At 41.1% G+C, this 26502-nt stretch overlaps 1 protein-coding gene across 17 annotated transcripts in view; it reads left to right on the top strand.

Moving 5' to 3' along the window:
- Nucleotides 1–26502, top strand: part of FGGY (FGGY carbohydrate kinase domain containing) — a 450202-nt gene that overhangs the window by 287016 nt on the left and 136684 nt on the right. For all 17 annotated transcript variants that reach the window (XR_004485339.2, XM_049697009.1, XM_033435388.2 and 14 more), the window contains 2 exons: nt 5976–6037; nt 16949–17096. Coding sequence is in view for 16 of the 17 variants with exons in the window: in XM_049697009.1 (XP_049552966.1) it covers nt 5976–6037; nt 16949–17096 (210 nt within the window). In the remaining variant the exon portion in view is untranslated. The remainder of the gene's footprint in view (nt 1–5975; nt 6038–16948; nt 17097–26502) is intronic.

The following is a 26502-nucleotide window of genomic DNA, read 5'->3' as shown; positions in this document are numbered from 1 at the left end:
GTGGACAGAAAGTACACCTACCTTAATTGCTACTGAATCCCCTGTGCTTACTATGATCAAAACAGAGTAGGTGTTCAATTAACATTCATTAAATCTATAAAACCTTATCAGGCTGGACTATATTTGAATATTGGGATACCCATTTTCCCTTCATAAGTCAGAGCTTTGTGAAAGCGACGACTTCTATTTGTCTTTGTATCCTGAATTATTAGAATGATGCCTAGCACAGAGTGGACATGTATCACATTAGTTTCATGAATCAGTGAACTAACAAACTGTAAAAATGAACAAAGCTACCAATTTTGATTGTGAATGAAATTGACTAAACTAGCCCTGCATTAAATCAGAATTGATCAACTTGTAAGAGAAATTGTCCTATGTAAAGCTTATATTAAAGTTGTAAAAAAAAAAAAATGAACACATAGTTTATATTTTCCTCTCCGGAATGTTTATTGTTCCTAGGAACTGTTCAGTATTGAAAGTCGCAGTCCTTTCCAGCAGTATAAAAAAAATTGTCTAGATTGGGCTTGCTTCTTTCATTAGATTTTCATGAGAATTTCAAAGCTGGGAAAAATCAGGCAAAATGTTTTTGCTTTGAGATAAGAAGATTAGGTAAGCAAAGAGTTGAAATAGCTTAGATGAGGAAGTGACATTACAGGTAAATACAAATGGAAAAAAAGCAGTTGTCACAAGTGATGAACATTGCTCTGAGCCTAATGATTGTTTTACGTGTAAAGAAGGAAAAAGGCAGCCTCAAGACTAATAGATAGTCTTGGTGGCGCAGTGATTAAGAACCCGCCTGCCAATGCAGGGGACACGGGTTTGAGCCCTGGTCCAGGAAGACCCCACATGTCCCAGAGCAACTAAGCCCGTGCGCCACAACTACTGAGCCTGTGCTCTAGAGCCCACAAGCCACAACTACTGAGCCCACGAGCCACAACTGCTGAGCCCACGAACCACAACTACTGAGCCCATGTGCCTAGAGCCCACGCACCACAACAAAGAATAGCCGCCTCCCCCCCGCTGCAACTAGAGAAAGCCCGCGTGCAGCAGCAAAGACCCAATACAGCCAAAAATAAATAAATAAATACAATTTTAAAAAAAGAGCAGATTGCTCCATCTCCTATTAAAAAAAAAAAAAAAAGAAAAGACGAATAGATAAAACTGATTTTAATAGAGAAAAACCCATCAAGCAATAAAATAGCTTTGTCTTAGCAAAATGATCATGGAACCTAAAATTCTTAAATTTTAAATTTGCCTTTGTGATGTGTTTTTCTTGCCTGTAAACTCTTTGCCAAAGGTTTTGCTATCTCAGGCAGTGCAGTTCTCTGTGTAATTTTACAAACTCTTGCCTATTTGTCGTATTAACTTATTCAGTGTTTAGAGAGAGAATTAGAAATGGTCTTGTCCAAGGTCATGCCCTGAGCCAGAGTTGAGCTCAGGTCTCAGGAGTCCTTGTCTGCGTTCTCTCCGTCATATCAAGGGTCAAAAACGCAAATGCTTAAAGGAGTCAGACAGGCAGCATAAATGAATAAACAGACCAGGCAATGAGGTATTTTTTACTTCTACAGAGAAGTTTCTCTTTTCAGCTCTCAGTACTCTTGGGCTGAATTCCATGTTCCCTCCTTTGACAGAGAGATGGGCATAGAGAAATAGATTGCTACTACAGGTAAAACATTAGTGCCATCATGATGATAAATTGAGTGGTGGTGCCTCTCACAAACTGGAGGGTGCAGGCCTGTCTGAAGGGATCAGTCACCACTCAGCTCCAGCTGACCCTTGCCATGGGGGAGTATGGTGACCCAGTGTTTTACATTCACCAGTTCTTCAAGAGAAACCAAAATCTGGACTTAAAGTGAAATCTCCCAGTTTTAAAATATTGGCTCATTTTTAAACACATTATATATCCCACGTAAAATACATCTGTGGGCCAGATGCCACCTCATACTACCCATGTATGATCTCTGTGTTATACTGTATTGCATTTCTATTTTTCCCATGTTCCAAATACAGGTGCCACCTTAATAAGGAAATGCCAAAAGGCCCCACAATTCTAGTTATGTATTGTAAGATGGCCTTTTCCTCTTGATCCTGACCTGAAAGCCATCCTGAGGAAGATCTGACTCCACCCATCCAAATAGTGTGTAGCCTTTTCTGCCTTCTCCTACAGCTGCCAGCTCTCAGAGCTGACATCTCAGAAGATGGAGGAAACAAGGAAAGAGTCATAGAGTCAGGATGGTTCTGTCTATATATTTCTAAGGCAGCCACTTGGCAAATATAGTTATTGTCGTCACACTTGTTATTGGGAAACAAATAACCACTTAATGGGACGCTGTGATCTTCTATACTGTGCTAAATGTATTAGAGAACAGAAGTAGAAGGATCAACCCTTGCAACAGGCACTCCAGGCTTTTGAAATGAGTACTCAGTTATTCGACAAACTGGCTCCTTCTTTGTTAATCAGGATGGGCCTTTGTCATCAGATGCTGTGGGAAAAAAAAAAAACAAAAAAAACTGCAGCTGACCTTTTGAGGTCTTGTTCTTCCAACCATTTTTACTCTTTTGGTGGTACTTCCTTCTCTTTAATAATAGGCGTTACGATCTAAAAGCCACCTGTATGTCACTCACTGCAACCTTCCCTGCAAAGCAAATTTTACTGTCCACGTTTTACAGTTGTAAGAGAAGAGGCTCTGAGAGGTCAAGTAACTTAGGTAGCAGAGAATATAAGTATAGACCATGAGTTTTGAACCTAAGTCTGTTTCCAAAGCCCGTGTTTTCAGCTACTGTCTTAAAATGTAGATTTTATTATTATTATTCAGGTATGATGAGGCCAGCAGATCAGGAGATGATTGCCACTGAAAGGATAGTTTGTTACTCACAGTTCTCCAGAAGAGGGGGCCGGCTAAACCATGCAGGGCCAAATGGGAACCACTAAGGTTGTCCCTAGTTGTCTGGTACCTGGCTCTGGGGTGATTAGAGCAGGGAAATAGAGGAGGTGGTGAGGAGGTGTGCTCTGTATTAGTCAGTTTGCATATGAAAGGCATGCTTACAGGTCAGTGGGGTCCTTTACTATCTCTAGGAATTGGCTAGCCCTGGAAAGGGCAGTCTCTCCAGGGTCAATAGGGCCCCAAATCCCAAAGCATCACAAATACAGAAAAATAAAAAGACATGATTAAAATGCCCACATTTCCTTTTATTAGACCCAAAAGTTCAAAGCCATCCTTTCACTCTGATTTTCTTATGCTCTGTAACTACTCAGTCACTAAGTTTTGTTTTATTTTCTTCAAAATGTGTCTCATTCATTCTTTCGAGATGTCAGGCATTGTAGGCACTGAAGAATGGGAAATAATGAGGTTTTTGATTTAAAAGAGCTCAGAGCGTAAGGTAAGAGATAGACATATAAACTAATCATTATTGAAGGACTTGATAAATGCTGCAATAGAGCAAGGACAGGGGATATTCGTGCCTTGTATTCCCAATGTCAGCCTCTGAGCCCTGTCTGTGTTTCCTACCCTCTGTGCCTAGTCATCTCCCCATTGTACATACCCTACTGGGTTAATTTTCCTTAACTTGTCATTATTTTGCTCCACAAATCGAAATAATTTCCTGTGGCCTACAATTCAGCAAAACAATAGTCACTTATCTGACTTTTAAGAACCACTGTCTGTCCATACCCTCCCCATGCATCCATATTTTCACCACTTCATTTATTCTCTAATTTAACATACAGTTACCCTCTGACCAATGTGTGCCCCACACAAACAGACACAAATATAAAGCGTGGTAAGTGCTCCCAAGAAGTACATGGTATTCTGTGGGCATGTGGTCCATTATGGTTTGTACATCCCACATTTATCCAACAAATACTTATTGAGCATCTATGATATGCCAGTCTCAGGGCTAGACCAGCCTTCTTACTGTCTATACCCAGATTTGTCTTTCCATCTTCATATCTCTACTCATCACAGCCTCCTTTCTGGTATCCCTTGCCTCTAGCCCTTTACTCCTCCAAACTGCCTGTTCTTGGCAATTATTATATATACAACTATATAATAATTGCCAAATATTATATATACAACTATACAGTAATTGCCAAATTATTGACTTCTTGCTTTATGCTCTTGTATGTATTTCTTATTTTCCACTCTGTCCCAGAGCCTAGTCCCAGTACCTGGTGTATTAGGCATTCGGTAAATACCAAATAACTGCATTCATGCATGTGGGACACATGCTAGCTTCTGTGCTTCCTCCGGGAAGCTCATTTAAATCTCCCTTCTCTGACCTCCTAAAGCACTTCCCATAGAAACTAGCCTCAAATCAAGTAATGGCTTTAATTATCCATTATTGATGCCAGTGGCTTCATTGTGATGCTCCGACTGGATTGCAAACTCTTTAAGGTCCAAACCATGCCTCATTGCAGTAACCCCAAACTGAACCTTCAGCAAGTAAATATTCAAAACCTGGATGATTTTCTTTCCGTTGAAATCACCAGTTGCTTTGGTATTATTTTGACACATTTCTACACAAATGGAATTTGACAAGTTATACCTGGAAGTTGAGTAGACAATGTGACATGGTAGTTAAGACCAAGGACTTTAGATACAGAGAGACCTCAGTTTGAGACCTAGATCTGTCACTTACTCCCCTATGACCTTAGGCAAGTTACTTAATCTCTTCTAGTCCTGGTTTTCTCATCTCCATGGTGGCTAATAGTATCTTCTTCACAGGAATGTTGTAAGAAATAAATGAGATAATGTATGTAAAATGCATAGCTTAGTATTGGTATATGGTAAATGAGTCAATAAATTTTAGGTGATATCATTTATTCTGTTGTTGGCATTATGGTAGGCACGCTCTGTGTCGCAGAAATCCTGTTTTAAAAGGAGACTAGGACGGGGTAAGGGGGAGAGGAGGTCGCTGAAGCTCAGAGCAGATAAGTGACTTGCACAAGGTCGCATAGCTAGTTAGTATCAGAGCCAGAACCCAGACCCAGCCTCGGTGACTCCAGAACAAAATCTCGTCCTCTTTACACAGACCTGACGCTCAGGAAGCATGCTCAGAGAAACTATCCGCATGAGGCCACGATAACCGGTCTGTTCGTAGTTTGAATGAAAATAAATAGATCAGAATGGTTGTTTTGGGGATTCACGTAAACGTTGAGACAATACACAGATTAGGTTCAGGAACTCAAGCCCATTGTTGGGTGTGGTTTAGCAAGCAGAGTCACAGCATGGGGAAACACATCCCTTCCTGATGCGTAGTGCATATTATTTTGTTTAGAGCCACCAAGTGGATTAAGGAATAAATCCTAGACGTGGAATTTCAGATGAGAAGATGGTTGTCTGCAGAGCTCAGACATTTCTGTCCTTGGAGAGAGAGCTCTGTCCCAGTTTCCCGTGCGATAACTTCTAAGTCAGGGGAGATTCTCTTGACAGCTCTGGGGCAACTCTTTTTTGTGTTTTTTAAACTGGGGCTCCCTCCTCATAGACTCTTTCACTCAACTTCTCTGTTAGTAAGACACAGAGAATAATTCAAGGTCTGACATTGCCCTGGGGTAACAGCGTGGGGTAACCGGAGGGGGAGATGATGTAATCCAGAGGCCAGTGCTTTTAACACCCAGGCCGGCCCCCCTCAACCTCATTTACCCTGAGTTACACCTCCTTCTCATGCCTCTGTCAGACCTCATTCTTGGACCTGATACTACCTGCTGCTACCAGTTCAGCCTTGGGAGTTTCTTTTCCTGCTGTTCTTCTCTTTAAACTTCTTTGTTTTTATAAATCCAAGAGGCCAGCAGTTGGTTAAACAAAGCTAGATTTCTGAAAAAGCTGAGACACTCTTGCTGAGTTAGCATTTTAATATTCTTGGATCCTCTGTAGACAAAGAATTGAAAGAAACAGACATTTTAATATATCTTCTTCTGGCTTTAACATAGACTGGAGAAGCTATAAAATTGACCCCTCTCTCTTGTTTTTCAGATAGATCACATGGTACAGGGCCATGCTGCCTTCCCAGAACTACAAGCCAAGGCCACAGCCAGGTAACAGCTCTCTCTGTTCTCTACAGTTTTCCATGCCCGACCGCATTAGGGGCACTGACTTTAGGCAGCTGCCTGATTTTCAGATCCTGTGAGCAATGAGAATGCCTGGCAGTACTTGGTTATAAGATAGTCATCTGGATGATCCAGGACATACATGTATTAATTTTCAAAACAACCTAAGAGAATTCACAAAAAAACTAGAGATCCTCCAAGAATATGCCAGTGATCATGGTTGAGAAGCTCTGACATAGAAGAAAGAGCATGGAGTTTTGGAGTCAAAGTTTCTTGGATTCAACTCCAGTTTTTCTCCTTAATAACTATGTGACCTTGGGAAGTTATTCAACTTCTTTAAGCCTGTCTTTTCTTCTGTGAAACAGGATAGTAACTGATAGGAGTGATTTCTAGAATATATTGTTAAGTGAAGAAAGCAGAGTATATTATTTATTTATTTATTTATTGGCTACGTTGGGTCTTTGTTGCTGCACGCAGGCTTTCTCTAGTTGTGGCGGGCGGGGGCTACTCTTCATTGTGGTGCATGGGCTTCTCATCGTGGTGGCTTCTCTTGTTGCGGAGCACGAGCCCTAGGTGCGTGGGCTTCAGTAGTTGTGGCTCACAGGCTTAGTTGCTCCTCGGCATATGGGTTCTTCCCTCACCAGGGTTCGAATCCATGTCCCCTGCGTTGGCAGGTGGATTCTTAACCACTGCACCACCAGGGAAGTCCATAAAAGAGTGTTTATAATATACTCTTTTTAATGTAAAAAGAAGGTGATATAAGAAAATATATGTGTACCTACTCATTTATGCAAAAGAAATATAGGGAAGTTAAACTAGAAACTCATGAGGTTGTTACCTATAGGAGGTGGGGTAGGAATGGGATGGAAATAATGGGGAAATGGGAACAGGGTAGTAGGAGGGAGCGACACTTCTTTGAGTATACCTGTTTATATAACTCATACTCTTAGAATCATGATGATGCTTCATGTCCCCCTGAAAATAAATAAAAGATAGATAGATAGATAGATGATAGGTGGATGTGTGTGGTGGGGGTGAAATACAAACAGTGAAAAAAATGAACCTGTAGTATTAATAATAAATAGTATGATCATACTAATGGGGGTTTGGGAAAGAAAAGAATTAACCTAAGTAATTTCTACAAAATTATTAGCCAGTATGCTTCAAAGATTAGGAAGCTTAAGGAATTACTAGAGAATTGTCCCAGATTTGAGGAGACTAAGATGCTACTACATCTAGAAACAATGTATGATCATGGGTTAGATCTTGGCCAGAAAAAAGCACATTAGTGGGGAAAACTGTCAGCATTCAAATAAGTATGGAGATTAGTAATAATACTGTATTTATTTTAATTTCTTAGATGGTGGGTATAGGGGAAGTCTGCATACTATTTTTGCAATTTTTCTGTAAATCTAAAATTAGTTTGAAATAAGAAGTTTGAAGAATAATTATTGAATGAATTTCATGATAATAATGCTTAGTAGTTGGGCTTTTTAACAAACGTAAGGTATTTTATACTATTTTCAGAGAAACCCCATTCGTGTAGCTAGTACCTGGCAAAAGGGAGATAGTCAAAGGTGGAGGTTACTATCCTAGATCCTGGAGCCAAATTGCCTGTCTCAGCTGCACCCTTTAGTAGCTTGTTACCCTGGGCAATGTACTTAACCTCACTGTGCCTTAGTACTTCACCGTACAGAAAAATAATAACAGTAAACACCTCATAAGGTTGTTGAGAAAATTAAATGAATTCAAATAGTGTCTGGGATATAGCAACAATTGCTGAGCTATAATAAATATTCAGTAAATGGTAGTGGTAGTGATAAAATTTGTAGTTACTCGTATTAGACATTTCCATTCCACCAAGGGACGTCTGTTCTTATGGGGAGGCACACCTGCACAGAGCAGAATGAAGTGCATACTGACTAGAACATAAACTCCGTGTCATCAGGGTGCAGAGGAGGATTGATCCCACCAAGGAGTTTGAGAAAAGTTTCATAAGCTTTCCCTTCTACGAGTCTCTAGTCACAATGTCATTCCCATCTACAGGGATCATACCACCTAGCCAATAACTGGATCCAGCATTTTAAAACCTCTAACCCAAAGGAAGGAGCACAGATGTAGAGTTTAGAGATCTAGATTCAAATCTCAGCTCCCACATACGTAGCCGTTTGAACCTTAGTTTCCTTATCAGAACATGGGATAGTAGACAGGAGAGAACCAGCCATGGATAGCTCTGAGAATTTATTTTGAGTTTACAGAAGCAATGTATTTGGAAAGGCTTCGTAAACTGTACGATGACAATGACAACAACCACTACTACTACTTCTACTACTATTACTAATGATTATAAAAGAGGCGGACATTTTGGAGGGGATTGTTCTAGGGTTAAGAGCAGATGTCATCACCTGCCTGCCTTCTCATGGAGTAGCAAGAACACTGGACTGAAGTCTTGGCTTCTGGTACCAATTCTGCCATCAATGTCTTGGTGACTCAGTTTCCTCACCTATAAAATTACAATGATCCCACCCTGCTTAATTCATTTTCCAGGTGTTATGAGGATGAAAGTAGACCGTGGAAATGCCAGTCTCTGAAGATCTTAGACCTCAACGCAAATCTGAGGGATAGGTTAGACTTTGCAATGAAATACTCAAAATGTCCAGAACTTTCTTCTGTAGCTGAACCTCATGTGAGTAGTTTTGATTGAAAATAGGAAGAAAGGGAGGATTTATGGATTAGCATGTAAACCCAGAGAAACAGCAGCACAGTGTGGTCCAGAAGCAGTAATTTATAGAATTCAATCTTAGAGTCAGACTGGATTTACATCCCACGTCTCTTCACATGCCAGCTGACTTCATCCCGCTTTCCAGCTACCTCTCTGTATTTTTCCCTCTCTTTAGAGCTAAGTTGCTCCAAAGCATTGCCTGTACTCTTGGTCAGTTTCCTCACTCCTCCCTTGCCCACTCCAGTTTGATTCTGTCACCATCGGCCCCTGAAACGTTTACTGTTCAGGTCCTCGGCGACCACAGGATGTCTTCCAGTCCCCTTCCTTGAGCTCTCAGCTCCATGTGGCACCAGTGATCACTCCTTCTCCTTCCCACACTCTCTTTTCTTGGCTTGCCAGAATGTCACCCTCACCTAGTTTTACTTCTGTATCTCTGACTATTTCTTAATCTCCTTTTCAGGCCTATGATCCTTTTCTCTGTCACTAACAACAAAGTTCATCACAGCTACATTCTTGGACCTCTTCTCTCTTTGTGGTCTTTTCCATGATCCCATCTACATTCTTGGCTTCATTTCCTGCTGTATTTTGATGACTCTCAAAATTTTATCTCCAGTTTGTATATACTTAGTAGGCATTCAGTATTGGTTCTCTTCCCTTCCAATTTCTTTTTATTGTCTTGCAAAGGAAAATGTGTCTCTATCTTATCAGATCTATAAATAGACTATATCAAGACTAGCACTCACTATGCATCAGATCTTAGAAATAAGAATAGTTGTTATTAAGTGAAGTTAGTTATTTGGAAGGGACAACAAATCCCTTGGATTCAAAAACTGTATGCCTCTTGTGGTGCGACTTGGTGCTGTCTGCAAACAGCAATGCAGGTCACCCCTATCTCAGAGCTTAGCATCAGCAAATCCTATTTGAAACCATAGAAACAAGTGTTGATAAACAGATTGAGTATTTTATACTCTTGATTTACTGTAATCCTTCTAGGCTTCATCCTGAAGAGAAGCCTTCTGTGAGCTTATGAATTAAGTAAACAATAACTAGATGTACCCATGCATGTAAATGGCAACCGGAGTCTCTATCTATGTAGGGCCAAATATCCAGAGATGTTACTCCGTAGCCAGAGATCACCTTCCATTGATTACAACTTCAGCTCTTTTCCTCTAAACTGCCCATTATTGTCTTATTTTTCTTAAAGAATCTTTACCAGTGGTTCAGAATGAGGTTATGGTGATGGCACAGTTCGGTGGGAAGATGTTGGCATAATCCACAAGTGCTGGATTCAAGGTTGACAGCAGAGCCAAGGTTAAAATCCAGGTCCTCTGACTGTCTGATGAGTGTCTTATGAGCACTTATGGTATCACGGTGAACAAAGAAAAAAAAAAATCCCTGTTTTCATGGAAATTGTGCTCACGCACATACACACACATATACCTATATGTGCGTGCGTGTATGTTTATGTTTGTATGTATGTAGAGAGAGAGAGTGAGAGAGCACATACTCCAGGAATTGGTAAGCATTCTAAAGAAAAATAGAGATGAGTAAGGAGACATAGAACGACAAGAGGTGTTGGAGTGACGGATGGGAACTATTTCAGGTGAAGAAGCCGTCCTTGATGAGGTGGCACTCAAACAGGACTCTGAACTGAATAAAGAGAGAGATCAAGCCATGGTTATATGGAGGAGATCCCTTTAGCCCAAAGGAACAGCAAGTCCCAAGGCCGGGAAGCAGCAGCCAGCTTGGCAAGCTCGGTGGACATTGTAAAGGGCACTGTGACTGACCAAAGTGTGAGGGAATGGGGGACAGATGAGAGGTAAAAGTTAGCCAAGGGTCAAACCATGCGGGTCATTGTAAAAAGCTATAAGACCACTGCACTTTTTTCAAGATTTTTGTTTTTGAGCAGATGGAAGACACAGTCAGATTTACCTTTTAAAAGGATTACTTTGGCTGCTCTGTGGAGAATAAACCAGACCATTGGTGGGGACGGAGGGTCAGTGGAAGACATGACTCCTGACCTCAGCAAGTTTATGGTCTACTGGAGGAGGACTGGAGACAGAGAAGCCCAGCCTGTTCTGAGCTCCTTTTTCAGCGGTCACTGCAAGCAGTGGTCATTTCTCATTGTGATTCTGTGAATTTCCGGTCTCTCAGGGGTGCAAGGTTCTGCTAATTCCCATCCTCTCTCTCAATCTGTCTTTCTTTTTTCCCACTTTCCCTGGAGTGTTTTGTTATTCCTTTTAGAACAATCAACTTTTCTTGATATGATTTATTCTTCAAACCTCTTTTGCTTCTGTGATTTCTATAATCCCACTGAGGATCACTTTAAAAATGTACTGGTCCCCCATATGCCAAATCTCAGAATATATCTAAACCTTCCCATTAAAATCTGTATAAATGCCCCCGCCCCAGAGCAAGAAAAGGAGAAAGAAAGACCAAGAACATTTTTTAAGAATTTTCAGTGTGCCTGGAACTGTGCTTAGTGATAGTTTTATTTTTATATATGTGTGTGTGTATATATATATATATATATATATATATATATATATATATATATATATAAAATCTAATTTAATTCTAGTTGAGGAAATGAGTATTATAGGGACTCCACTTCTAAACATTGTTTCCACTGTGCATTCTACTCTTGTGTTCTCAGATTGTTCCCTTGGCCTTTATGGCTTCTTCAACCTTGGTCCCTCAGTCTGACAACTGGGGCCATCAGTCTATCCACAAGTATTGACTTAGGCTCCCCTGAGCTAGGACAATCATAGACCCAGGGTGATGATATTAACACCTTTCATCCCCTAGGGTGTGCCAGGATAAACAGTAAATTCTTGATGTCTCTTGGATGAGAAATGTTTTTCTAAATAGACGTAAGCTGGGTATTACAATGCCTTTCTTTGGCTTCTGTTTTACAGGCAAGGATAAGAAAGTGTTCAGGGCACTGGGGTCCTCTCAAGAAGACTGAGGGCTGTGCTGACTTAGGAAATCAGTTCTTCATTTTCTGCCTCTCAGCAGATTCACTGTAGCCCGGCATAGTGCCTGGCACATGGGTGGAAGTGCAGGGTGGGGTGTCACAAGATGCTTATTCCTTTTCTCTGCCCCCTTCTGTGGGGTATACCAGCACACCTGGAAGGTTGTGTCCATATGACTCCAGAGATCTACTCTTTTGGCAGCTGTACTACAATGAGAGGGAGAGGTAAAAATAACCTCTAACAGTCCATGCGGGATCAATATTCATACATTCTACATTCAGTAACCGTGTTGAGCACCTGGTGGGATGCATAAGATGTGACTCTTTCCTAAAAGGAATTCAGATTCCAGCAATGGATACAGATAAAATTAAGAGGCAATTATCATACAGTGGAGGAAGGGCCATTCATTCATTTGATGGCTACTCTTGGGTGGTTCTGTGTGCCAAGTTCTCTGCTAGATTCTGAATGTATACTGGTAATGGTCTGCCTTCATGAAGCTTAAAGTCCAGAGAAGGCCATAGGCAGTTAACAAGTAAATGAACCCATAAATAAGTCTATGGCGACCAAACATGATATGAAAGAAACTAACAGAGTACGATGATAGAATATCAGGGAAACCCCATTTAGATGAGGTGGTCAGGGAAGCCCTAGCTGATGGAAGCACAGTTAAGATCTGAAGGATATAAATGAGCTAACCATGTGAAGAGCAGAAGGGAAGAACACTAAAGGTTACCAAAGGGGAAAGGTTACTAAAGGGGAAAGGGGGGTCGGAGGGATAAATAAGGAGTTCGGGATTAGCAGATACAAACTACTAGATATAAATAGATAAACAATAAGGTCCTACTGTTTGTGTATATATATATATATCTGAATCACTTTGCTGTATATCGGGAACTAACACAACATTGTAAATCAACTATATTCAATTAAAAATAAAAAGATGAGTCTAGAACAGTGATAGCCATAGGCAGGTAAAGAAGATAAGGAAGAGAATTCTAGGCAAGAGGGAGAAGGATAGGCAAACATTCAGAGGTTAAGACCTGCATATTTTGAAAAATTAGAAGTAGTTTAGTGTCACGAGAGCATGATGTGTACAGTGGTGAGGAGGGATGCAGAGTGGAAGGCATGTCTGTAACGTGGTACAATGCAGGGAGAGCTAGATAATGAAGAACATTATGCCAAACAAGGAAGCTTATACTTTATCTTGAGGACAGTGGGGAGGAATCACTGAAGGTTTTAGCTAGGTATGGAGTCATCATCAGAGTTGCATTTTAGACGAACCACCCAGGAAGGAGTGCAGAAAACCTAGTTGGAGGGGGCACAATTTCAAGGCAGGAGATAAGTCAGAGGGCCAGTCCTCTAATCCAGACATTTGAAGAGGGCCTGCATAAAGTAGGAGCAGTTATGAGGGAGAAAAGCATGCTGGTTAGAGGAATATTTAAAATAATAAATTGACAGAACCTGGTCCAAAATTAAATGTGGAAACTGAGGGAAGGAGAGGAATCAAAAATGATACCCACTCTGACTCTGCCCCCAAAATGGTTGCTTGAGCAGCCACTTAAATGAGTTTGCCTTTGGCCAAACCAAGGAGCATAGAAAGAAGAGTGAGTATATCAGAAAAGATGATGTGTGTCATAGTAGACGTTTTTTAATTGAGGTCCGTTTGGGCATCCAGGAGGAAGCATTTGATGAGTGCTTGGATATTTGACATGGAACTCATCATAGAGAAATGAGCAGGAGACAAGGGCATATATTTGGAAGTCTGCAGCAATAGCTAGTTAACTGGAGCCCTGGAAGGAAGATGGGATCATCCAAGGGTGTAGAAAGAATGAGAAGGGGGCCAAGGACAGGTCTCTGGGAGTCTTCATATACTTAAGGGACAAAGAGAGGAAGAGAACCAGCTAGAAAACCAAAAGAGTATTGTCGCCTGGAAACAAGGGGAGGAAAACAAATTAGTAAGAAGTGGCCAAGTGGTACAAAATGCAAAAGACAGTTCAGGTAACATAAAGGCGAATAATGGTCCATTGGAGACAGCAACAAAGCGGGGATTTCTCCTCATGGTGGAGCCAGTCTCAGCAGAATGGGGCAGGCAGAATACCTATTGCAGTGGGTCAAGGAGGAACTGGAGGTAGTGTGGAAGCTTCTTTTCCAAGACTTTCTCTTACTCCTAGAAAAGGCACAAATTCTTCTGTTAGACCATGTGTTCTGATTTGGGGTTTGAAAGTACGGTCACCATACTTTGGGGCATCCTGTGAATCCAAAGAATTAAATGGTTTATGGAGAAGGAAAGTAGAGATTCCAGGGGTGCGGTATGCATTGAAGATTGTGAGCCATGAAGTCTGAAAAAAATCTTCCCTGACTCTAGAAGTGCATTTCCTGTGATGGAAAACAAGAAGGAACTATTTATTGATCAGCTATCATTTTATAGTACTCAGGACTCCATATTTAATCTTCATAGCAGCCTATAAGGTAAAAGTATTAACCCTGATAGCAAAAAAGTAAACTAGCTTGGAGAGGTTTAGTGTACCTGGTCAGCCACCTGGTATACAGTGAAGTCGCTTTGTGATTCTTGAAACTGTATTTTCTTCTTCATACACAACAGGACTAGGAAAGCAAGGATTTCTCTCTCTAAGAGAGGATAAATGAGTCTGGAGTTCATGAAAAAGAGGGAGACCTATCACTAGGAACAGTTAATATGTGATTCCCGAGCTGGAAGAGGGCAGACCGCCATTTGAGAAAGAATTGATAAAACATACAAACTGAAACAAAGTCAAAACCAAAAAAGGCACCATGCAAGGTTAAAATTATGTGAATAATGATGTGCATTTGTTATTTTAATGTTTTCCAAGTGCATTTCATTTTGAATGATATACTCAGATAGCGCACATGGTAGGGGATAATTGAAAAAACGTGCAGAAGAATGGCTGCATTCAAAGAATAAACATACAGCTGCGAGGAGGTTAGGAGTCAAAGGGGTAAGCATATGCCCCGTCCCCCAGGGATCTCATTAGTGCACGAGTGACCGTATATGTAGAGGCTAAATGAATCTCACTGTTTGCAAAGACCCACAGTAAATGAGACAATGACAAATCAATAGTAATTAGGCCGACAGGTTCTTATTGACCCAGATGTCTGAAACCAAATGCCCTGCTCTGAGATTCCTTGAGAGACAAAAGATTTATAGACATGTGCTTCTTCTTTTTTTTAATCCCTTTACTCTAAGTGCAGTGATGCTCTTCTGAAGTTCAGTGTTGCTAGAATTAGTGCAGACTCTTGACTTCTGGCTGGAAAGGATGTTCTTGTGGCCATCGTTGGCCATGTGACTGTGTTGGACCAGGAGCAGAGAGAGCTGGGAGATAGAAAACCAGGGTGTGATCGTATTCTCCCCACATATGTGGTTCTGGCCCTACCTTCCATGGAGACCTCAGAGGATCCTTTCTTAACACTATCATAGAATCATTCTAAAACAGAGTTTGAATGTAGGGCTTTGACAAATAATTCCTGGCTGGGGATACAGAATCACAGAGAGGGTTTAACTTTGGACTCCGTCACATGTCTACACGCCTTACTCATCCCCTCTGTAAAGGGGTGTTAGCGGTACTTGGCTCACTGGGCTATGTTTGAAGGCCAGAGGAGCAAGGAGCAGCAGTTGATGTTACTCTGGTCAGTGAGCCTTTTCCCAAGAAGATCTTCATCTTCTAATACGATGTAGGGCCGAAGATTTTGACAGACGGGAATGAGGAGTCAGGGCAAGAAGCAAGGAGAGCGCCTGGTAGGCTGGACTGCCCTTGCCTCCGCCCAGCACACTTCTCACACTTACACACGTGTGCACGCACACATTCTCACACTTACACACACACACGCACTCACATAGAACAGTTTTGTTTTTCTATATTTTCTGTCTTGGAGTTCCACATAAAGTTTTTATTTAATAGGTGTTTGAAAACCACTACTCGTTTGTTTCTTTCTTTACACTTAGTTTAGAAAACTTTTAGGAGTTTCATGGGATCCGGAGGGACACTCACAGTGTCACAAAACTAGAACTAGAAATCGCTGAGCTGCACTCCTAAAACATTTTAAATGTAAATAATAAATATTATCTTATGTATCTTAGATATCAACCTCCCTTGGTCATTGATCTCCTATACTTTTTTCCTACCATTATTCAAGCCACGTTTAAGGCTGTGGTTCCAAGGACACCAGTGGGAAGTGGCATGGGATGCCAACCCACTTTCTTCTAGAATTGTCAGTTCAAGAGAAGGAAGCACCTTTAAAGAGGGGAAGGGTAACGAACTTTTGTGTCATGCAGTGAGATTTCACCCAGTGAGGTATTTTATACCCATTATATGCATGGGAAAACTGAAGCTCAGAGAGGTTAAGTCACTGGCCCATTTTACCCAGCTAGGACAGGTAGAACCAGCATCTGAATGCAGGACTGCCTTGACTCCCAAGCCCATCATCTCTGTCTCCCTCTCAGGTAAATAGACTGAGAGAATGAGAAAGGCCATCTGGCTCCCTCATTCTACATGTGAAGAAACGAAGGCTTAAAGAGAGAAAGAACTAGTGCAATGTCATTTGGTAGGTTTAGGTTGGAAACCAAGCCTTCTAACTCCTGATCCTAACTGCATTCACTCCATCATATCACTGCCCTTAGCAAACTCCTATCCTGAGTCGGGGAACCATCTCCATTCACCATCATATTATTATTATAATTAAGAATACTGATTTTTAAAAATCCTTGACATATGTCCAGTAGTGTACATTTTGCAAAATCCTGTATCTTCATCTACATAGTCTCCTTTGATCTTCACAAAACCCTATGAGGTCAGTTGGGCAGGGATTATGATGGTTGTTTTTACAGATGCAAAGAGAGTGGTTCAGAAAGTTTGAATAACTTCCTCACAGTAGTGGTTACACACCTACAATGGAGTAAAGCCATTCTTGGATCTGGTCTTCTGAGTCCAAACCTTTCCACCTTCCACCAGGACAGGCCTCCAATCCTTGACGAGAGTACAGCGTGATTTGAGAGTGTGGTTTGCTGATTTCTATGGGTTGGGGTGGTTTTTGTGCTGAAGCTTTTGGGGCCCTGCTTACTTTCTGGATTTGATATGGGAGTACAAATGATTTCTTTCTACAGAGCAATTTGCTCCCTGACCCTACCCACCCACCCCCTTTTAAAAACAAAATCCACTTCTCTTCCAGATGCCAGAGTATATATGCATATTTGAACAGTCACCTGGATCTGATTAAGAAGACTCAGCCCGTGGGTTTCCTCACTGTTGATTTACATGTTTGGCCAGATTTCCATGGCAACCGGTCTCCCTTAGCAGATCTGACACTAAAGGGCATGGTAAGTAACAGTCAGTCCTTGCACGAAGGTGAAGGCGGGCCAAAGGGCTACAGAGTTTGAAAGAAGCAAAGTGAGGAGAAGGCAAAAGAGGAAAAATAAACAAAGCCGGCCAACAGCCCACTGGCTTCTTGCAGATGCATTGCTGTTGGGAAGGCTCTTGCCGCTCCTCAGGATGATCTGCTGGAAGTTCTCATTGTTTCTGAGCCACCCTTGAGAGCGTTCGAAGCAGGATTTCTTACATGTAGCTACTGCTGCCTCTTTGTCCCACGGAGCGGCTGGAGGTCGCGAGCCCCTGCCTATGTAATCTTTGTATTTACATCAGTTTGAAGAGTCATGTTCTCCATCTCCATCTCCAGGCTGCCGGGTGAGTAAGTGGTAAATGTTACGACCTATGGTCTAGCTTACCGCAGCCACCCGTCTGCCTAGGCCCTGAGTCAGGGCTGCTCAGAATGCATGCCAACATTATTAGGGTTTCAATTAATAACTTACGTTGGTGGTGAAATTCAGCTCTTAGTGACCTTCAGAGTCACTTCTAGTGCAGATATTTGGGGCCGGAGGGGCCAGGATGACCTTGGTGGAAGAGCTCACAATCACCTAAGCTAAGAGGTAACATCCTGATGGCCAGGTGAAACCGGTTGCCTAAGAATAGCTTAGACACAGAGAATTGTGTTTGAGGATGGATGAAGCATGTGAAAGCTAGGGAAAAAGAGCTAAGCTACAGTTCCAAGAGGCCAGGAGAGGCCACAAACAAGAAAAGAGGCCATGAATTCAGAACTCACATGTCAAGAAGTGGAGAGCAGAGGGTGAGGTGCATCAAGGCGGGGGTTTAGAATGGAGGCCATGAGCAGTGCAAGGTTTATGCAGTGCGTGACAGTGGAGCAGGCCTGCTGGCTTGAGGAACTTCAAAACTTAACAGGCTTTGGCTTTGTGATTAATTCTATTGAGAATATTTTAAATATTTTTATGAGGCCAACAGAAAGACCCAATCTTTATTTTCATTACCTACTTGACATAAGCAACTTCTGCTAATAAAAGGGAGTCATGGTGGAAAGAAAAGAAATTGGACATAGCGAAAGTGATGTCTGTCTGGAGTCCATGAAGTGCGGCCCACACAACAAATAATGGTCTCGGCCTCCTGTTTGGCCCATGGAAGCAGAAGAGGAATGTCTGGAGAGGGCCACGTGGCCACAGGCTATAGCTAGAAAGCCACACTTTCAGGCAACTGGCTTTCTGGGTACAAACAGAGGTTAGGGGAAGCACACATTTTGTATGAGTACAAAAATCCATGTCTTAATTAGAGACAAATATCTAAAGCCAAATATAGGAGACACTTAAAATGTTAAAGAAGTGAAGAAGCATGACCAGTTCATAAAATGACCCCCAAACAAAGCAGGGTTGTATCTTAAAATGATTGCAGCTCTGAAGTCCAGGGCTTGGATCTGGAGTCCTTCCTTTGGGGTCCTTTCCTTGCCAATACCTGCTGTACCAGCTTCATCATCCAGCATGGCAGGTGCCATGGCTTCCTAGTGGCTTTTGTCTGTGTTAAAACCAACCCTGACATCCAGAAACTTAAGAATTACCGTCATTAGGATTCCAATAAAGGTAGCCCGAACACAGACTAGAATGCCAAAGGAAACAATGGAGTGCTTTTAAGACTGTCTGTCTCATTAGAATAAGTATGAATAAGTATGTAATCACCGAAGGAGACTTCTTGCACGGGGACATATGCCCAATGGTATTAAAAATGCTGGTATATTTATCTTTTTAAAAGTTCTGTTGTTTTATAAACATACCTTATACATCACCTGATGTTTCTTAGCAGTGATTTCCCTTAATAACTGCCCTTGGGTTAGCCTTACCTTTGAATAGCTGTCATTTGATGAATTTACCTCACAACACTGGAAGGAGAAGATGACCTAGATAAGATAGAAGGAAGGAAATTCTGGGCTAAAAATTTTCCCCAGGGCTTCCCTGGTGGCGCAGTGGTTGAGAATCCGCCTGCCGATGCAGGGGACACGGGTTCGTGGCCCGGTCCGGGAGGATCCCACATGCCGCGGAGCGGCTGGGCCCGTGAGCCATGGCCGCTGAGCCTGCGCGTCCGGAGCCTGTGCTTCGCAACGGGAGAGGCCACAACAGTGAGAAGCTTGCGTAACGCAAAAAAAAAAGAAAATTTCCCCCAAATCTCTCTTTTTTTTAAAATTTTTATTTTATATTGGAGTATAGTTGATTTACAATGCTGTGTTAGTTTCAGGTATACAACAAAGTGATTCAGTTATACATATACATATATCTATTCTTTTTCAGATTCTTTTCCCATTTAGGTTATTACAGAATATTGAGTAGAGTTCCCTGTGCTGTACAGTAGGTCCTTGCTGATTATTTTATATATAGTAGTGTGTATGTGTTAATCCCAACCTCCTATCTTGCCTCCCCCGTACCTTTCCCCTTTGGTAACCATAAGCTTGTCTTCCAAGTCTGTGAGTCTGTTTGTTTTGTAAATAACTTCATTTGTCTCATTTTTGTAGATTCCACATATAAGTGATATTGTATGATATTTGTCTTTCCCTTTTCAACTGACTTCACATAGTATGATAATCTCTAGGTCCATCCATGTTGCTGCAAATGGCGTTATTTCATTCTTTTTATGGCTGAGTAATATTCCATCGTGTATATATAACACATCTTCTTTCTCCATTCATCTGTTGATGGGCGTTTAGGTTGCTTCCATGTCCTGGCTATTGTAAATAGTGCTGCAGTGAACATTGGCGTGCATGTATCTTTTCTAATTACGGTTTTCTCTAGGTATATACCATATATATCATATGGTAGTTCTATTTTTAGTTTTTTAAGGAACCTCCATACTGTTCTCCATAGTGGCTATATCAATTTACATTCCCACCAAAAGTGTAGGAGGGTCCCCTTTTCTCCACACCCTGTCCAGCATTTATTGTTTGTAGACTTTTTGATGAAGGCCATTCTGACTGGTATGCAGTGATATCTCATTGCAGTTTCAATTTGCATTTCTCTAATAATTAGCAATGTTGGCATCTTTTCACATGCTTTTTGCACATCTGTATGTCTTCTTTGGAGAAATGTCTATTTAGATGTTCTGCCCACTTTTTGATTGTGTTGTTTGTTTTTTTGATATTGAGCTGCATGAGCTGTTTGTATATTTTGGTGATTAATCCATTGAAGGTTGCTTTGTTTGCAAGTACTTTCTCCCATTCCATAGGTTGTCTTTTTGTTTTGTTTATGGCTTCCTTTGCTGTGCAAAAGCTTTTAAGTTTAATTAGGTCCCATTTATTTATTTTTGTTTTTATTTTCACTACTCTAGGAGGTGGATCGAGAAAGATATTGCTGTGATTTATGTCAAAGGGTGTTCTGCCTAAGTTTTCCACTAAGAGTTTTACAGTGTCTGGCATTACATTTAGGTCTTTAATACATTTTGAGTTTATTTTTGTGTATGGTGTTAGGGAGTGTTCTAATTTCATTCTTTTACATGTAACTGTCCAGATTCCCCAGCACCACTTATTGAAGAGACTGTCTTCTCTCCATTGTATATTCTTGCCTTCTTTCTCATAGATTAATTGACCACAGGTGTGTGAGTTTATTTCTGGGCTTTCTATCCTGTTCCATTGATCTATATTTCTGTTTTTGTGCCAGTACCACACTGTTTTGGTGACTGTAGCTTTGTAGTATAGCCTGATTCCTCCAGCTCTGTTCTTCTTTCTGAAGATTATTTTGGCTATTCAGAGTCTTTTATGTTTCTATACACATTTAAAATTTTTTTGTTCTAGTTCTCTGAAAACTGCCATTGGTAATTTGATGGGGATTGCATTAAATATGTAGAGTGCCTTGGGTAGTATAGTCATTTGGACAATACTGATTCTTCCAGTCCAAGAACATGGTATATCTTTCTATCTGTTTATGTCATCTTTGATTTCTTTCATCAGCATCTTATAGTTTTCAGAGTACAGGTCTTTTGCCTCCTTAAGTAGGTTTATTCCTAAGTATTTTATTCTTTTTGATATGATGATAAATGGGATTGTTTCCTTAATTTCTCTTTCTGATGTTTCATTGTTGGTGTATAAAAATACAACAGATTTTTGTGTATATTAAGTTTGTATCCTGCAACTTTACCAAATTCACTGATGAGCTCTAAGTAGTTTTATCATAGCCTCTTTAGGATTTTCTATGTATAGTATCATGTCATCTTCAGACAGTGACTGTTTTACTTCTTTTTCAGTGTTGATTCCTTTTATTTCTTTTTCTTCTCTGATTGCCATTGTTAGGACTTCCAAAACTATGTTGAATAAAAGTGGCGAGAGTGCACATCCTTATCTTTTTCCTGATCTTAGAGGAAATGCTTTCAGCCTTTCACTGTTGAGTATGATGTTAGCTGTGAGTTTGTCATATATGGCCTTATTATGTTGAGGTAGGTTCCTTCTATGCCCATTTTCTGGTGAGTTTTTATCCTAAATTGGTATTGAATTTTGATGAAAGATTTTTTTGCATCTATTGAGATGCTCATATGGTTTTTATTCTTCATTTTGTTGATGTGGTGTATCGCACTGACTGATTTGTGGATATTGAAAAACTCCTTGCATCTCTGGGATAAATCCCACTTGATCATGGTGTATGGTCCTTTCAGTGTATTGTTGGATTTGGTTTGCTAGTATTTTGTTGAGGATTTTTGCATCTATGTTCAAATCTCTTTCCCTCAGTCCAATTTTGGATAACATCAAAATAATCACCCTGAATCTATTTATCATGTTACGCTTTTGCCAGAACCTACAATGTGACTACTTTTTCCAACATTCATTCACAAAATGTGTATTTGGTGCTTACTTTGTAGCAAGTACTGCTGAAGTATAATCCTTACATTCATGGAGCATATTTCAAGGGAGGGAGGTGCTTGATAAAATGTTAAGTTAAAAAAATACGTAACATCTAGAATGTCAAGAAAATCCCAGTAGGGCAAGAACCATATGTGATTTTTTCTTTGGGCTCCTGAAATATTTCTCTGAGCACATACTAAGTGCTTAATATGTACTTATTGATAATTGATAGTCAACATGGAGATAATAAGAGGTCATCTGTTGGCTTAGAAAAAATATACATGTGAACAATTTGCTAATTCTAAATGAATTAGATTGCTACTGACTCGTACTATCCCTATGATCAGTAGCTAAAACCAGTCATAATGTCCGGGTAAATGAAGATAAGAAGTTTCCATTTTATTCTAATTATGAGTGCCTTTGTTCATCGATGAATTAACTAATTATTTTAACAAATACAGGCCCTGTTATAGTTGGTGGGGGATATAAGTAACTGGACACAACTCCAGCTTTCAGGAGCATTAGTGTTTTGGTGGGGTCGGGGAAGAGAGGCAGGCAGAATATATAAACAAGCAATGGGGATACAGGGTCAAACTCCAGGTGCCACTCACTGCCCAGCGCTCCTTAGACGTGTGGTAGATGATAACCTAACATGGTCTCAGCACTCAGATAGGAGGCTTCAAATAGGAGGTGACATTGACACTGTGTGAAATAGGGAACGGGGTCTGGGACCAAGGGAATCATAGTATGTGCAGTGCTCTAGAGGGAGGAGAGCATGGCGTGTGAATGTTCACGATTTTTTTTATATCATTGTCTAACCAGTGATAGATTGCATTTAGCATTTTATCTAGGTAATTAAAAAAAGGCCTTCTCAGAGAATGACTGGCCACTCCCTCTTCTCCTTCTGCTTCAGCAGCATCACACTCTCCCAGTTCTTTTCTCTCCCCTCGTTCTCTCACCCTTGTTAGACATTCATCCATTCAGAAAATGCTGATGGGTCACCTACTATGTGCAGGCCTATGCCAAGCTGAGGGAACACCAAGAAGAAAAGAAACTGTACCTGTTCCAAGTTCACATGAAAATGGGGGAAATAATATTGTACATGTGTGAGAGTGTGCATATGTGTGTATGTACATAATGTATGATCCCTGTAATGCAGACATCTATACAAGCCGAAGGAGGTGCTCAGTAAATATCTGATTTTGAATTATTTTTTTAGGTGGCATTTGGGCAGCAAACCCTGATGCAGCCTTTCTCTGCGTCACTTGAAAATACCCGTGAAGATAAAAAAAAATAAAAAGCGTAAACTCATTCTGACTTTAACAATTAAGATGACTTTCAACTAGGAAAACTAGAATTGACAATCTCAGAGAGAATCTGGGAAGATCTTCCAGAATCTAAAAGACTAAATGTAACTTGTTTGATAATCATAATATCTGACATGAAAACAAAATAAACCACCAGCCTTGCAAAAGTTGGGACCTCTCCACTTTCCGGTCCCTAGCTTAAAAATGCAAGGTCCCTTTAAGCCTAAAAACAGAGCAGTCATCCCTCTCCTCTGCTGCTGATGGTTAAGGTTTTTTGTTCTGTTTTGTTTTGCTTTTTGGAAGCAGCCAGTGAGTTTAATTTCCCAGAACTCCTCCGCAACCCGGACCTTATCTTCCCTTTCACTTCAATCCATTAGAAAACTGCCAACCCAAGTAGACAACTGGGCTGGAAGTCTGATTTAGAATGAATGGTGATGCACTGCAGTTCTAAGGACCCTGAATCAAAGTCTGTTAAAGGGGCAGAGATAGGGAAACCCTGTGAATTTGAAGGAGGGGTGTAGTTTTGCATGTCTACCCTCTGTCCTAGGATTAGAAAGCAGGGCAGTGGTGATCCACCTCCGGGCAACAGAGGTACACAAAATAAAAACTGCTGAACTCTGGGAATTGGCAACTAGCTATAGATCTAAAGAGGCAAATCCAAGTTACAGTTAGCGGGGCTGAGAGTAAATTGTGTACTGTATGCTGGGAAACACTGAATATGTATAGCGCTCTTGTTAAAATGAATTTAAAAGGTAATAAAGTGAGTCCATTAGGAAAAACATGTTGCACACAAAGAAAAAGAAATATCATTTTGAACACTTAAGGGAAAGGCCTCTTAAAAATTACTTACTACTGAAACCAAAAGAAAATATTTTAAAACTCCTTTGCATATTCAATAGGATTTTTTTTTTAAAGCACATCTCTATGAAAGAGAGCAGAAACTTATTAGGAAAAAAAATGAGTTCAGATGGAAAGGCAATGGAATGAGGGGAGAAAAAGGAAATGATAAAGACAGCTAAAAATACAAAAGCAGAATTAAAACTTGCATTGAAGGTTTTAATGCAAAACACATAATTTTTCCTGAAGAAAATAAGATCAGAGCTGTCATAAGACATAGTATATATTTTAAATTTTTTAGAAAAAAATTTTGATGTAGGGGCTATGGCTTCTTTTCTTTTTAATTTCAACAGTGCTTAGGTCAAAGATAGGCACTGAATAATTGCCTATGGTTAAGCAGTTAGTTCAGTCTTCACTTGTCAAGTGAGGAATGAACAGTGATCTGTTCAAGGTCACAACACCGAGAAATAGCAGAGCTTAGATGAAAACAGGAATCCCGACTTTCAGGATGCACACTCATGAGCCTCCCTTAGCTCATACCTCTGGACTTCACGGAATGCACTGACTGTAAAACGTGAGTCCCCACAGTTCCATCATGCCTGGTTTCACACTGAACCACACTCCGCAGCCCGGTCCCTGCTCCCCTGTCTTGACCACCAGCCTTCTCACTCGTTCTCCCATTTTTCCCCTTACCCTGATTCTTGGATTTAAGCTCTGACCCTGTCTCTTCTCAGTAATAGTTCTCTTTTTCTTTCCACCCTCACTGACTCAGATTTCAAAAGTAATCACCACTCCTGGTTTGACCTGGCTCTAAACCCTTCCGCTTTAGGTGCCTACCCTTATAAGTAGGAACAGGGCATACCCCAGGAATCCTTCCATTAGGCTCGATAGAATCATTTTCTTTTGTCTGGTAAGAGTTGGCTCCCTGCCATGTCCCTAGCTGTTTCATTTCTCCATTGGTGATGCAAATGTTGACCTGCAGCGCTGGGCTAAAAAGAGGTGGCGGTTATGGGGTGGGCAACTTAATAGTATGCTTAGACCAAGTAGCCGGCAATGTAAATATTTCTCCTTGCCACTTGATAAATGAGGCACGGAGAGGTAAGGGCTGTACGTATGATGTTTGAAAGAAGCAGAGGCTTGGGTAATAGCAATCAGTCACAAGACAGTTAACACCAGTGATTCTACGTTCTTTACAAACGAAACAAAACAATGCTTTTTAAAGAAATATGACGTGGTCACACATAAAGAGATGAAGCTAAATACCAGGAATGGTTGCATGTTTCAGAGAGTTCGTGTATGTGTGATTGTTCTTATTCTGAATGGTTGGTTAGATAACTTTTACTCTAGTGAATCAGTAAAGTGAGCCCAGGATTTGAAGCCAGACCTGTGTTGGCATCCTGGCTTGAAAATGTGCCAGTTGTGTGACCTCTGAGGTTAGCTCTGTGAGGTCTGTCTGCTCATCAGTAAGCAGGTGCGGCACAGGCTTCCTTGCAGGGTCGTTGTCAGAATCAAATGGAGAGACTGTCACACAGCAGACAGACAGCAACAGCAGCTGCTTTTGAATCTGTAGCTCCTGCTGAGTGGCCCTTACTTGCATGTTTACAAGATGGCCTTTGAACCCCAGGCAGCCAATCATGAGCCGCCCACCTTAGTCCCAGGACCAGTGGGGCCTTCCAGTCACGGAGGTCACCAGCCACGAGCAATCCGCTAGAGAGGCTGAACAATCACTTGGTCCATCACAGGAACCAAGTTTCATACAGGTGTAGAGATTAGTCTTCTCTACTTAAGTATTTAAGTCTTTGGCCCTCAGTTTCCTCAGCAACACAGTAAGCAGCTCAACTCTGGTATACCTTACAAAACAGCTAGAGCTGGAGGAGTTGTGAAAGAGTCCTTGCCTCCTTGTATACATGACCAGTTTTTATTCTCAAATTAATATGACCTCTTTGTTATGGTGGTGTTTTTTGAAAAGTTCTTTTCCTGAAATGCCCACTCAAAGAAATAAATTACCTCAGAGATATATCAGGCCGTGAGAACACACCATATTCACCAATTGGTTGAAACGTGTTTTTCCTGCTTCACTTTGCAAGTACAACACTACCCAGAACGGAAAGTTATTTTCTGGTTCTTTGAAGAGCTGTGATTTCTAACATAAGGCCATATGCTGCTCAAACTGCTAGAGAGGTTGAGTGCTGTTCCAAGCGTTCTTCAAAGCAAGTACAAAGCAACGTGCATGTGGAAAACTGGGAGAGAGTCAGGAAAGAAGCGTTAAGAGATCTTAGCCAGTTCCCAGAGTGACTCCCAGCTAGAGACAGGCATCACTAAACAGAGTCAGACGCGGTGGAGTCAGCGACTCGGATGAGTATTTGCAAGAGCTCAGGAGAAGTCAGGGGCTGAATCCCTGTGGCTTCCTGCGGTGGGGAGATG

This window comes from Orcinus orca, chromosome 1, assembly GCF_937001465.1.
Source record: "Orcinus orca chromosome 1, mOrcOrc1.1, whole genome shotgun sequence".
NCBI classification, from domain to species: Eukaryota; Metazoa; Chordata; class Mammalia; order Artiodactyla; family Delphinidae; genus Orcinus; species Orcinus orca.
The sequence above is the reverse complement of the archived record's forward strand: the minus strand, read 5'-3'. Positions and strand labels throughout refer to the sequence as shown.